Source organism: Myotis lucifugus, unplaced genomic scaffold (assembly GCF_000147115.1).
Source record: "Myotis lucifugus unplaced genomic scaffold, Myoluc2.0 scaffold_2350, whole genome shotgun sequence".
Taxonomy (NCBI): domain Eukaryota; kingdom Metazoa; phylum Chordata; class Mammalia; order Chiroptera; family Vespertilionidae; genus Myotis; species Myotis lucifugus.
The window spans coordinates 1-14,432 of NW_005873398.1; the positions used below are offsets into that span (position 1 = coordinate 1).

General features: G+C 65.5%; 1 protein-coding gene across 2 annotated transcripts in view; it reads right to left on the reverse strand.

Moving 5' to 3' along the window:
- Nucleotides 1–914: 914 nt before the first annotated feature.
- Nucleotides 915–14,432, reverse strand: part of LOC102429090 (zinc finger CCCH domain-containing protein 3-like) — a 23,229-nt gene continuing 9,711 nt past the window's right edge. The window contains exons 3-4 of one of the 2 annotated variants that reach the window (XM_023749011.1): nt 11,328–11,481; nt 915–969 (exon numbers count right to left, since the gene is read on the reverse strand). In XM_023749011.1, coding sequence (XP_023604779.1) covers nt 930–969; nt 11,328–11,481 — 194 coding nt within the window. In that variant the 3' untranslated portion in view covers nt 915–929. Of the gene's footprint in view, nt 970–9,136; nt 11,222–11,327; nt 11,482–14,432 lie in introns of those variants that run through there. The other variant, XM_023749010.1, reaches the window with a different exon arrangement.

Below are 14,432 nucleotides of genomic sequence, written 5' to 3' on the forward strand. Positions count from 1 at the left end.
CCCTGCCCCTGACAAAGGAGCCTGCCTTCGTGGCCACGTTGCCTCTCCCCTAGAGGCCCGCCTCGGGCCCAGCAGGGAGCAGGGAGGTGGAGGCCCACAACTCGCACATGGACCCCAACCTGCCGCCCGGAGCCAGGAGGGCGCCCCTCAACGAGGATGTGATGAGTGCGGTGGGGCCGCACCCAGGCACCCACATAGGCGCACCCAGGACTGAGGTGCTGGGTCAGTAGCCCTGCTCCTGGGCGTGGCCACCCCCACATGCAGCCTGCACCCCTCTCCGTCTGCAAGCCGGGGGGATTCTCGCCCCAGGCCCTCGGGACGAATCTGCGGCGTAAGGACAAGTTCCGGCGGAGGCGCAGGCACAGGGAGGCAGCCCGCCCGGGCACTGAGCCCAGTTTCCCTTCATTCAAGTCCAGTCCCGAGCACCGACCATGGAGGGGCGAGCCCACCCAGGGGCCCGAGAGACGGCCCAGGCCGCCCCTGCCCGTGCGCTCCAGCTGCCCCTCCTGAGACGTCGGGCCAGGCCAAGGGGTGAGGAGAGAGGGCAGGGCTGGTAGGGGAGGGTCTTCTCCCGCGCCAGCCCCTCCCTGCAGGCCCGCCAACGCTGGGGCCCCCAGGGGGCTCTGACCTTCCCAGGAGCTGTGGCCCCTGTTCTCAGGGCAGCTGTGCCTGAGCCCCCATCCCACAGCCCAGAGCGGAGCCCCGGCCAGCGGGGTCGGGGAAACTGCGTCCCTGCAGGGTCATGAGGCCGCCCCGAGGAGGGGCGCACCCACAGGCCCGGGGAAAGCCCACCTGCCCTGGAAAACAGGCCCAACCTGCAGTGCCCTGACCACCTGTGTCCTTCCTCACCCGCTGTCTCTGACTGAGGGCTGGGACGGGGGAGGGGGCACCCGCCCGCACGCACGCAGGAGCCTCTCGCTGCCTGGGTGTCAGAGCCTCAGCAAACGGTTACCTAATGGCGAGGACAGCCTGTGGGAAGGAGCTGTGCTGAGGAGAGGGGGTGAGATTAATGAGATAATAGCGGGGCCAAGGGCCTGGGGACGCTCCTGCCCTCGCCCAGGGCCTGGTAATTCCTTTTCTCCAACAGCAGCCTCAGGTCTAAAGGCTTCTCCCTGCGTCCGGTGGGCCCACGCCGCCAGGAAATTTCATTAACGCTGGGAAATAGGAAAGGTATTAAGCGTGGATAATGAAGGCCAGGGAGGGAGCTGTGCCTTCAGACGGTCTTCTTTCTCGCCTCTGTAATAGGAGGCATGAACTTCCCCTTCAAATCCATTTCTAATCCATTTGAAATACTACAGCAAATTATCTTCCCTTCAGCCTGAAAGAGGCCAGCCAATTTACTCCGAATAGAAGTGACGATGCCCCAGGATTTATCGCCATAACCTTGACTACACCCCCCGGGGGCGGGGGGGCACGAAGGACGGGGGTGGGGGGGGGGGAGAAAAAACTTTTAGGGAAAATGGGCAGCAATGGGGGCAAGACACACCACAGAGGCAGGTTAAAAAGAAGAGCTGCCCACGTGTCCTCCGCGTGGGGAGCAGCGGGCAGTTCCCGGCCGCCCGCCCGCCCACCGTGAGCACATGGGTGGGGCCAGGCCGTGCCGGGAGCGGAGTGGGAGATACCAGGGCAGAGACCCAGAGGAAGGCACCAGGGTCCGGGCAGGACAGGAGGCTGCGTGGAGAAGCCAGGGACCAGGGCAGGGTGTGCAGGGCTCACCTCGGGCAGACCCGAGAGGGCCACTCCGCCAGGCCCCCCTGGACACCAGGCTCTGCTCCTTCAACCCTGAGGTCCCCAAGGCCTCTGGCGGCTCAGCACACCAGCCCCACCAGCAGCCTGGCGCCCTCCTCAGGGACTAGAGAGGGCGGGGCCTCCCCTGGGACAGGGTCACTCGGGGCCAGAGGCCCCGCCCAGACCAGAGGTGCTGCCTCGCCGCAGGGAGCCCCTGGGCACGAGAGTGTGGTGGCGGGTGGGCCGAGGCCCGGGCCGCAGGGGCGGTGGCTGGCAGGGGCTCAGCCTGGCTCCCAGGTGGAATTTGACCGCCGACCCCCTTGGCTGGGGCAGGGGCAGTGAGTGGCCAGGCCACCCAGGCGGGCTGGCTGGGGAGCAGAGAAAACAAGCGGGGAAGCAGTTTCAGGAAATGGAGCGCGGGGCCGCGGGGCTGCGAGGCGCAGGGAGTGCGGCGTCAGCAGAAGCGGAGGCGGCTCCGCACAGCAAATCCCAAGTAGGTCAGGCAGCGCCACCGTGACGGCTGCAGGCTTAGCACGCTTCCCACAGAAACGCTGACGCCCTCCGCCCTCCCCCTGCCTGCCTGGCAGAGAAGGGGCTCGAGCTCAGAGAGAGCCCACACCCATCCTCGACCCCCCTCAAGGCCAGCGCAGCTCAGGCCTCCCCTCACGAGCCCCCCACATGCCGGGTGGTCTGCAGGGCGGTGCTGACAGAGGTTCTGGGGGGAGACAGAGTCCCCCAGTGCGCAGGGCTGCAGCACGGGAGGTGAGGGGGCCACCCCCCTGCAGCCACTCCTCTGCAGCCGCCTGGCTCTCTGGGCCGCCTCCCACCCTTTCCCGCCACCTTGGGACAGAGGCAGGACCACTGCTGGGCATGGAGCCTGGGTAACATGGGGCTGTGTGACCTTGGGGGGCTGGCCCGCAGGTCACCTGGAGGCTCCCCCTGGTGCCGCTCCTTCCTGAGGGAGGCCCCCACCTCCCCAGGTAACAAGCAGAGGTGGCTCCGGCGCCCTGCCAGCCGCGCTGTGGCAACACGAACTGCGCTGCGTCCATCACACGCCGCGGCCCCATCACGAGGCTGGGCTACTTGATGTGCTCACATCTGCTCAATTGGTATTTCGATCAATGGATGCATTACAAGCTTTCCCTATAAGAGCCTAATAAACAACAAGATGGAAAGTAAAATTCTCCATAAAATGACACTTTAAACATCCATTCCAGCCAAAGCTATTGGTGTTTTGAACGTCAGCTGCAAAAAACAGGTATTATTGGGCCTTAATGACCCCGCGAGGGGGTGCAGAGTTCAGCTTGAGGGGCAGAGGGGCTGGGGCCCAGGGCTGGGGCGGGTCCTCGACCGAGTGTCCAGGGGTCACCCCCTCAGCCTGTGGCCCCTCCTCTGCTCCCTCGCCCCCAACTCTCTCCATCACCCCTCCTCTCCCTCTCTACCCTCTGTCTCTCTGTCCCCACCCCACCTGGCCCCGCACTGGCCATCCCCTGCCCTGATGTGAGCTCCTGAGGCAGCCCGCCACCTGGGCCCGAGCCCGCAGGACCCCTGGCAGGGCTCCGCGTGGGGACAAGCCATGGACGGAAGGCACAGGCCGATCCTGCCTGGGTTCCCTGGGAGACAGTCCCCATGGGGGTCCGTGCCAGAGGCCCACCCTGCCCGGCACCTGCCCTCCCACAGCAGCGCAGCCTGAGGAGGCCCCAAGGCCTCGTCCCCAATACCCTCCCTCCACGGCCCAGCCCGGAACCCGGACACTTCGTCAGGCCGGACCCACCTGCCACCCGCGGCCTGCACCCCCGTCCACGCAGCAGCCCCCTGCACCCTCCATCCCGATGCCTCGTGCGGGCTCTGAGCCTCACCAACAGGATGCGGAGACCGGCCCATAGACCGGAGCCCTGGCGGCCAAGGCCCCTGAGAAGCCGGCACCGTGGCGTCTGCAGCCGTCGCCTCGAGCTGCTCCGATAGGCCCCTCTCGCCTGCTGGGACCATCGCTGGGCCTTGTCCTCACCTCTGGTCAGCTGAGGTGCCACCCGGCCTGACCCACCGGGACAAGCCCCTAACCTGATGGGCTCCAGGTAAAGGGCCCCGCTGCCTGCACCCCATTTCTCCAGCTCCCTCTGGGTTGTGCCCCTCACCCTCTGCCCCCTGGCCGGGCTCCAGCCCCCCGCCACGGCCACCATCTGCTCTGCCCCTGCCCCCCCGCCTCCCTGGCGACCCCTAAGACAGTCACCCCGTGAGTGTCACGATGCAGCCCAGCTGAGGGACGCGAGGGCAGTCCGAGCCAGGGGTGCACGAGCTTCCATCTTACACACGTCCCCAAATACATTCCCAGTAGATCAACGTTTTAAATGTAAAACTTGGAAGGAAATGTCACTGAACTCACATAATCGAGCAGGGGCCTCTGCTCTAAGCAGATCAATATCCTGCCTTAAGAGGATGGCAGATTGAACTCCACAGGAAAGTGAAAACCCTGTTAAAAATTCTCAAACAAAACTGAAGGCAAAACTGAAGATGAAGAAAAAGAAGAGTCTGATGAAAGGGTGACACGCCGGCCATCTGACACGCCAGGAACACGCCAGGAACACGCGGAGGCACACGAACAGGACGCACCTGACAAGGACTCCGAGGGAACAGCCTGGCCTGGCGAGCGCGGCCGAGCTGCCCAGAGGCTCCTGGCTGGTGGCCACACTGAGGGGCCAGAGAGATGCAAACGGCCTGCAGGAGGCACTGCCCGGCTGGGCTCCCGGCAGCAGAGCAGCGGCCTGTCCTGGAGGGGTGGTCTCCCCGGAGGAAACCCCAGAAATGAGTGATTTCAACAGCCTGATCGGGACCTGCGTGGTGGTCCAGTTGTGTCTACCTAACAGACGGCCAACGCTCCTCCACGAAGTCGCCCAGGCTGCAGACAGAGGGCCCGGCCACCTGGGGGCAGGCTGAGGGGGTGCACGCTGGGGGTGCCAGGCGTCCAATTCCTCAGGGAGCCCTCCAGGCCAAGCAGAGCCACCCGCCCACACCCCCCTCGGGCGGGGCAGGCTTGGGACGGGGTGGGCGGGGCCTCCGGCCGGAGGGTAGGAGGGGCTGGAAGAGCGCCCCGCCCTCGCCCCGCCCCCAGAGGAGCCGCGGGCAGAGGGGACGGCCGGCCATCCTTTAGGCCCGGCGGTGCTTTATGGCCTTTTTAATTCGGCTCCGGCTGCTATTAATGCGGGTAACGCTGAGATTATATCTATTTTCTGGCGTCAGGCTGTGATTTACTCGCGCCGTCTTTCCGGTGGAGGCCCCCGCGCTGCTAAATCAAGCGCCTGCCAATTAAGTGCTGACTGGGGAGTGGACGCGGCCCACAGACATCGCCGCAAATTACCCCGCTCGGCGGGCGGGCGGGCGGGCGCGGGTGGCAGCGGGCCTTGCTGACTTCAGGAAAGTCAGGAGCATAAACCCTGCACCTGCCGCTGGCTCGGCTGCCCCGCCAGGCGCAGCAGGAGCCGGGCCGGTCCCACTGGCCGAGGGCTGCCCGCCCGCTGAGGGTGGCCGGAGGAAGGGCAGGCAGGGGTCACCTGGCCTGGCCCACAGGGGCTATCTGCAGCTGCAGTGGCCCCCACCCTCAGACACCCCTAGATTCCTGAACCACCCCCACCACCTGCACATGAAGCGGCTGCACAGCCCCTCAGCCCTGATCCTGGGGGACCCACATGGAGAGGGAGGCTCCGAAGGACACAGCCACACAGCAGGGTGAGGGGCAGGTACAGAAAGAAGGGGGAGTGGGGCGGGAGGGGAGGGGAGGCACCAGAGCCACGCAGGGGACGGACACCGCCCAGGCCAGTGCCTCCTGGGGCCTCCCAGCCAGAGAACCCTTGCGTGACACTGGGACATGGGCCTCGGGACGAGGCAGTGGCCAGGCCGCCTGAGGCTGCCAGGGCCGGAGAGAGCCCTTGCTGTTGGAGCCCCCGGGCCATGGTCCCCAGGCCCCTGGGCAACGCCCCCCCTCCCCCCCCCGCCCCCCTGAGCACGTGGGGGGAGGAGTTTGGGGCAGATGAGGCTGGAGCTGACATGGACGTCCAGCAGGACACAGACGCGGGGACGCTGCTCTACCGCCTCAGGACCAGGAGAGGAGCAGACGGTGTTGGACTGCGTGAGGCGACTGGACAACGGGGTGGTGAGGACACTGTTTCTCTGCCCGTCGGGCAGTGTTCTCAGTGTCATCTGCTTGTCATTCCCAGGGTCACCGGGGCACCCACGGGGCCACACGAGGCCCTCAGTGCTGGCACGGTGTGGCCAGGGCCCGGGCGCAGCCGAGGGCAACCCTTGCGCGTCCCATGGGGACAACCTGAAGGGACCTCTGAGGCTCCTATGGTCAGAGCCAAGCTGCTCCGGGCAAACCACAGGGACCACCTTCTTGTCCCAGGAAACACCCACCGGCCCACCTGCCGGCCCCAGGCTGGTCCCCTCCCTCCCCTCGCAGACCGCAGGGGGGTGCAGGGTTGAGGCCCCCATCTCCCCCATCCCCCCCATCCCCCTGCGAGGAGCACGGGCAGGTGACAGCAGAGAGGCTGCCGCCTCCGACAGAGAAGTAAGTAAATACCGGCGCTTTGAACCGGCTTCCAAATTAAGAGTTGCATCCGCTGTCAGGCCCGCGGGCAGCCCGCACCTCCCGTGCAGGATGGTGGCGCGGCCGTCCATTAGGATGATGGAGGCAGAGGCTGCCGCGCGCCTTCCCTAATGAGCAGCGAAGGGATCGGTAAGCATAATCTCACAGGCAGTCATATTTTATATAATCGCCAAGCAGTTTAAATTGAAAACCCCCAACTGAATCAATATTTACTGCATTGAAACGAAATGAATAGTAATAAGTCACTAAGTTCCCTGTCCTGTTTCATAAAGTAAAAAATTATAAAAATGAGGAGCACGGCACATGCGGCCATCACATTAGCTTTTACGGCACCTGGGGAGCCATACCCGCCGGCCCCATAAAACAGGGTCTCCAAACCCCACCCGGAGACTTGCCTCAGCACCGCTGGGGTCACCCCCACCCCCCACCCCTGCCTCTCGCCGAAGCTCAGACCAGCTGCCACCTGCCCTGGCTCCTCAGGGCAACTCCTGCTCCAAGTTCCCCTCCTATTTCCTCACATTCGGCCCGGCAAGGGGACAGGCGGGGACCCGGACAGGTGCTCTTGGCCGACTCCCCGTGGGCGGAGGAAAGCTATGCTCTGACCAGGGTGGGCGCGGGGCTGATGAGGGACAAACGTGCCCTGGGCTGGGGCAGGCTCCCGAGCCCTGGAGCAGCCAGACTCCCCTCTGGGCTCCAGGTCCCCAGGACACGGCCTGCAGCGGGCAGAGACCAGGCAAGTGAGAGCCGGGGGCGGGTCCCTGATGGTGCTCTGAGCCGGGCGCACCCCCCCCGCGCCCCCCCGCAGACTCCTGGCCAGGAAACAAGGCCTCATCCAAGCAGGGGAGGCCGACTTGGCACAGATGTGAAGGGCACCGGCCTCACCACGTTCAGCTCACTCTGGCCAAACCAAAACCAACTGCCAATTTGAAGCTGGGCAGAGGCCTGAGGTCTGTCCCAGGAGAAGACAAGGAGGGGCCACGGGCAACGGCACGGTCATCGGGGGACGCAAAGTAAGCCACGACGAGCCCCATGGCACGTGGGGGAGGTGACACTGAAGAGCCAGCAGCACCCGGCTGTCACGGGACAGAAGGCACCGAGGCCGTGGAGGCGGCAGCTCCACGTGAAGCCACTCTCGGGCCGCAGGCCTGCACTCGGTCCCAGGCAACCGCAGAGAAGCCGTGTGCCCACAGCTGCGGCCCCGTCCATCCTCACTCAGCGCGGAAACAGCTCCAGTCCACGGGGACAGACACTGGAGCGCCCCGGCTGGGGACCACGCTCTGTGGAGGTGGCTGGTGCAGCGGGGAGGGCAGGGGCTGGGGCCGACGCACCGCCCACAGCACCCGGCAGAGGCCCTGCGGCCAGGGTGGCCACGCGGCCAGGCTGACACGGCTGCACAGAGCCGCTCGCACTCCCACAGCCCAGAGACGCTGCACCAAGCACTGGGCCTCTGGTCCCCACAGCGGCAGGTCACGAAAGACAGGGCGGGCTGAGGCTGAAGAGGCGTGGCCGTGACCGTGACCCCGAGCCGTGGGCAGCACTCCCTGACCGGGCCACACTCAGTGCCTGGTCAAGGGGCACCACGTCTCCACTCTCCCCGGAAATCGTGCCTGAACAGAGGGGTGTGAGGAGCAGCGGGGACCAGGTGGACCCGGTCAGTGACCCCGGCGAAGTGCAAACGGGGATCAAAAGTCACCCCAAAAAGTTAAATGTACAATCAGGAGAGGGACAGGGCCTGAGCTGGAGTCCCAGGGCGACCGTCCTCCTTCCTCCCCGCCCCCTGGCCAGCGGCCCTGACTCCTCCTCGTGCCCTCCCGCAGGGCAGCCCTCGCTGTCTGGGAAGCTCCTCCTGGGCCAAGGGGTGGCCCGCAGCAGCAGGCACTGCCCCACAATGCACTACACAGCGGGGAGGGGCAGCCTTGGGTCCCCTCAGGCCACAAGCCACAGAGCAGGTCTGCCTCGGGCAGGGCCCTGGGCAGCCGGGTGCCCCCAGAGCAGGCACTGGGCCAGGGTCACCCGGGCCAGGGTCACCCGTTAGGTGTTAGGTGGCCGGCACTGCCACGTGTGGCTCCCAGCAGGTCCAGGGCTGGGCCGGCCCCTGCACTTGACCCTGCTCTGCCTCCTGCCCCGCTCCTGGTCTCCTCCAGCCACCTGCTTCCTCCACTGGGGGCGCCCTCTGTGCTGGTCCTCCCAGGGACCCGGCAAGCCTGCTGGCCTCCGGCGCACCGCCAGGGCAGGCAGCGGGCGGTGGGAGCCCAGCTCCACGGCCTGCTCACAACAGGTCTGGGCACGAGCTGGACGCCCTGCTGTGGACGGAGTGGTGTGTCCCCCAAACTCCTGTTGGTGTGATGGACCTGGAGGCGGGGCCTTGGAGGTGACGAGGGTGGGTGAGGGGGTGAGAGTGGGCCCATGAAGGATTAGGGTCCTCACAGGAGGGGCTCAGCGAGGAGGTGGCTGTGTGCAGCCGGGAGAGGACTGACCGGGGCACCCTGACCCGAGCCTTCCAGCCTCCAGAGCTGAGAGACGATGTACAGGGAAGTCACTGGCCTGGCTTTGTGATGGCGCCCGAGCGGCACTCGTGGCGGCAGCAGCGCTGGCCGCGGAAGGGCATGCCTGGGAGGGCGGGTGGGCGGGAACCTGGCTCGGGGGGACCTGCCCCTCCCGGGCTGAGTTCCTCCTTAATGAGACGTCACTTGGGAGACGCCTTTCAGAGCCTTCAAAATCACAGCCCGAACCCGCCAAGCTGCCCAGAGAGCCCGAGATTCACGGCACAGACACAAAAGCGAAACAAGATAAAGCGAGGCGCCCGGCGACGGCAGTGCCGTGACAGCGCCATTTGTAGCCCGAGCAGCAGCTCAGACGCAGCGGCTTCTGCGCGGCTTGTTTATTCCGCACTTTCACATCAAATGAATTTGGAGAGAAAAAAAGCGACAGGCGGTTTAGGGATATAAGTCACACTTCAGCCTCCGTGCAGATTAATGAACCTGCTGGAAGCCAGCGAGGATGCAGGCAAATCCACAAATCTTACAGCAAAAGCATTCAACCCTCGCTCATGAGCCTCAGCCCTGGGGTGCCCTCTGCTGCCCCCCCAGACCCCAGGCCTGGCAGACCCCGAGCACCAGGGCCAGTTCTGAGCAGCAGTGGTCTGGAGTCCTCAGGGCCCGGCCAGCTCCTGTGGCCCCGGATCCAGGACGTAGGCTGCCTGGGGAGCTTGAAGCTGCAGCGGCACAGGGCAGCGGTCAGCGTCGGGGCCAACGGCTCGGCCACTGCCAGCGGCTGCAGAGCCTTCCCCTGGTGAAGCTGAAGGCAGCGGGTGGGTGGCATCAGACTGGCCACTGGCCCGAGAGAAGGCCCTTTCCGCTGCCCCGACGAGCAGAGCCCGGCGCGCGCTCCTGACAGGGGCTGGGCAGCTGGCGAGCAGCCACCGAACAGCCACCGTGCTGAGCAGGCAGCCCCAGCGAGGACACAGGTGGCCTTGGCGAAGGAAGCCCAGCCACTGGCAGCACTCAGCCCGTGGCACCCGCACCCCCCACCCTGCAGGCCCAAGCCCAGGGCTCTGCGCTCAGCTGTGTCCTGGGTACCTGCTAACGGGCAGACAGGCCTGGGGAGGCAGTCAGGGCGGAGGGAGGCCCACTGAGCACGGCCCCACGCACGCCCTTAGGTAACACACGGCCATCCGGTGGGTTCCCTGTGCCTCCTCCCACAGGAAAGGGACTGAGGCCCAAGAGCCACGCCAGGGCTGCAGGAGCCAGAGCATCCAGACAGCAAGGCGACTAGGCGGGGGCTTGAGGGGGGGAGCAGCTGGGCCTCCGTCAGGGGCTCACCCCATCCACCTGACCCAAGGTGCGCCCCACACACCTGCCCGCCCAGCACACAGGCTCCTCGGGGCCGGGCCGCGCTCCACCCGCTGGGCTTGGAGCTCCGCTGAGGAGCAGGGCAGCACTGCCTGAGGGCGCCCAAGGCCACCGCCCGCCCCGGGGAACCTTCACCCACTGGGCCATGGACACCCCCACCAGGCCCCAGCTGGACCAAAGCCTAACCCTTCCTGGTGCTCAGAGGCTGGGAGGAGAGGCCCACGGACCACCCCGGAGGCGGGGCCTGGCCAGCAGGTGGGCGGAATACCTATGGCGGGAGGGGAGGCAGGAGTAGAACCAATAAATCTGAACCTCATTCACGATGATCTCTTATTAAGTAAATTAATTTAAGTTAATTCAGCGCGATCCTGGCTCCCGATCACAGTGATTTAGTGAGGGGGAAATTGCATTAGGAAAAGGCCACGCTCACCAGACAGAAGAACGGAAGGAAATTAGACCCACTTAGCACTGTGAATTAATATGGAAATAGCAGGTGTAAATTCAACCTTATCGAGAGAGTGAAAATTATCTTCATAAATTTGTAGAAATAGCCCCCAAGATGCTTATAAATCTATTTAAAACAAAAATATTACAAAAAGTGCAGTAAAATTAACTTAAAATATACTCCCAGCTCTTGCCTCCAGAGAAGCAGGCGCAGGGCCAAGTTCCCTGGGCCTGGCGGTGCGGGAGGAGGGCAGTGGGCGCCACCAGGGCAGGCTGCGTGCCCCCATCTGCGGAGGCCGCAGGCGCACCCTCTGCCCACAGCCCAAGCCAGGCGGTCTCAGAGGGCGGCCGACACCACACTCTCAGCCGAGGCAGGTGGCGTGGGGCGGGCTGCGGCCTCCCTCCCGCCCTCAGCAGTCAGTGTACGACGACAAGATGTCACAGGTCCCAAAGGGCTGCTCAGGGCCCAGCCTCTCACCACAAGGGCCTCCTGAGGGACACCACAGCCTCCGGCGCCAGCTGATAGCTCGCCGATGCAGGAGGCATGAGCACGTGCGTGAGCGTGTCTGCGTGGTGTGCCACGCATCTGGGGCAGAAGCTGCTGAACAGAAAGATGAGCTCAATCCCAGCCGGCAAACAGGAGACCAGTGGTAAGCTCGGTGCCCTCGGCCTCAGGCCACAGGAGCCTGGGCAGGGCCTCCTACCTGGACAGGGAGAGCCGCCGAGCCCGCCAGGAAGGCAGGGACAGGGGGAAGGGGGATGCGCTGAAAGGCGACACCGGGTTCTTCTTGACGATGCGGTACCGGGTCTTGATCACTTTGCTGGTGGCCGGGGCCGGCAGGGCGTTCAGGTTGGAGGCTGCAGAGAAAACCCAGACGGGCGGTCAGCGGAGGCTGTAGGGACCTTCCAGCCTGACCCCCGAGGCCATGCACGTCCGCACCAGCCCAGCAGCCTGGGCTCCAGGAGAGCTGGGCACAGGCCTAAGCCTTGACCAGCCACCAGGATGTGCGTGCGGTAGGCGGGGAGGAGGCTAGTGTCCTCAGCAGCACCACCATGCCCCCAAGCCGGGGGCGGCACCATGGCCGCGAGAGGTCCCTCAGGCAGGCCGGGGAGGCTGGGGGTGCAGGGGGCACCGCACCAGGTGCCCACGCAGGTTTGTGTACTTGGCCACATCTGTGTTCACCGCCGGGTGACGACACCCGGCTTCCTGCCTGCTGAGCGCTCACGCAATTGCAGGACCTGCTGCGCCCGAGTCCCTTCCACTTGATGCTGGCGATGTCCCCACAGCTCGAGGGGCACGTCTGGGCGCCTGCTGTCACATCTGCAGCTGCACCGCCCAGATCACTGATCTAATGCCCCGCCTCCCCCGCGGCCAGGCTGCCGGGGCTCCCCCTGCGCCCCACCTGCCTGCACAGCGCCTCGGGCTCTGCTCCCGGGGGCTACCGGCAAGGCCCCAGCACAGGGCTCCTCAGGGTTCCACCCACAGAGACCCCCACACCGGCAGCTCGGCCAGGTAGCCCATCAGTGGGGAGAGGCGGGCAGAGGCCGGGGGCGTCTGTGCCAGGCGAGGCCTCCCAGAAGGCACACAGGGATCTGCCCAGCGGCTCCCCTCCTGCCCCGCAGCCACAGGCAGCGCTCTCCCGCCCGCAGCCGGCTGAGGGTCTGTGTAGATAATCATGTTATTTAGATAGGATGTTGGTTTAATTCCCTTCATTACGGACTCCCAGGGCTGTAATTTTTTTCTCCGCATGATGTATCCCCGTGGCACGTTTCACTCGAATCAAACCCTTCGTGCCTTTATTGCCGACGAGGCCGGGCGCGTTATCAGGCCCGCACACACAGCCCTCCGCCCCGCCGTGCAGAGGTCACTTCTAATGACTAATCGACCTCATTAGCTTTCCTAATTAAAAACTTTACTGCCGCAATGGAAGACAAACCACAAAAACTGCTGGCATCATATCTGAATGGAGTATGAGCCCATCCATCAGCAGGGCCTCTCCTGCACAGCAGCCGCCACCAAGCCTCTCCGGTTCCCACGCCCCGGCCGTGGCGCAGTGGGGAGCCGGCAGGGCACCCAGGAGCCCTCTGAGCACGGTGCAGACGCTGGGACCAGCAGGCAGGCAGGCAGCAGAGCCCAGGCCGTCTGGCTTGGCCCCCAGCGTGCACTGCCCTCTCACCAGCCCTGGGGTGGCAAAGCGGGGTGTGCGAAGTGGGGTGGCAGGGTCCCCGGGCCCCCAGCACACTGGGCAGAAGGCAGAGAAGCAGGGGACGTGACTGCCCGGAGCCGCCTCTGTACCAGCCCCGCCCCCTTCGGCAGAGCCAGCAGAGGGAGGTCACGGCTCGCTCGCTCGCACTGTTTACTGAGAAGCGGGAGTTGAGAAGGAGTTCAGGTCTTTATGGAACTTCAAGGGCACTAACTGGGGAGAAAATGAATGGCTAACGCCACGATTCTTCAAGGAGGTGGTGAACCCAGAGCTGCCGTCTGCGCAAAGAGCTGCCTGTGCCACTGCCCAGGAGAGAAGGCTGCTCCCAAAACAAGCTCGAGCGGGAGGGGCGGGGGGCGGGGGCACAGTGAGTCTCCCCGGCATCCGGCTGTCTGTCGTTCTCCATGTGCCGACGGGAGCCGGGCCTGGAGAGCCTGTCGGACGCCCTAGAAGACAAGCCACGCGCCTAGAGGGTGCAGTCCCCGGGGGGAGGGGACAGTGCGGTGTGGCCTCCATCCAGTGCGATTCCACTTTCTCCAGTTACTGCCAATCCGCTTTTTCTCAACAGCCACCCTGACCCGGGTTCCGTGTCTGCCCACTGCCCCACCTCACCCGCCACCGGCAGCTCTAAAGGCCACGTCCTGGCTCAGCCTTGTCTGAAGCCACATGGACTTCTGCCCCATAAACCATGCTCCCTCCCCAGTCACTCCGTCCCGGTGGACACAGGGCAGCCCAGGGAGCAGGGCCCACCTGGCCCTGGGTCAGAGCCTCCCCCCAGCGGCGGAGCGGCTTGGGAAATGGAGCAGACACTGAACAGCAGCAGGCACGTCTGGCCGCGAGCAGAGCCCGGCCTGCGGGCCTCAGGGCCCACGGCTGGAGCCGGAGCAAAAGCCACGCCAGCAGGACCCTGTCTCCGGGGATGGCCGTGCAGGCAAAGTGCTGCTCCCAGGGCCGGAGCAGGGCCCAGGGGTCGGGGCCGCAGTGCCTCCTGGAAGGCCTAACCCAGGCCAAGGGCTGGGATTTGGCCCCCAAACCCTGCTCGGCTCCAGCCGCGCTCTCGAGGCTGCCCGTCCATCAGGGCATGGCTGAGGGTTAGTCCCGTCTAAGCTCCCGCCTCAGGGATCCCTATGGTCCTGGAGACGATGAAACCAGGGCTGCATTTGGGGGTAACGAGGATCCTGGGACCCCAAGGGCCGCCACTGGCAGGAAGCATCAGGAGGAAGGCAGAGGGGTGTGGGCTCCGGTGCTCGGTGCTGCAGAGGGGTCCCCAGAGCACTCCCCCCGTGTCCCGCCCCACCGAGGGGAAGCTGGCCCAGTCCCCAGCGTGTGCACACACGTGTGGTCGTTCCCCTCGGGCCTGGCTGTCAGCCCCCGGGCCTCGGGGCTCACACCTGCACCCCACCACCTGCACCCCAGGCCCTCCAGTTCTGGGCTCAGCCAGGCTGGACGGGTCCAGATGCAGGGCTGGGACCCTGATGGCACCCCACCCGTACTGCTGGGAGTAAACATCTGGAAGGGGATCCGGTCCGGGACCTGGCGGAGGGCACCAATGGCCCAGCTTCTACTGAGCTGGTGAGACGCTGTGTGCCCTGCACCTGCCCTCTC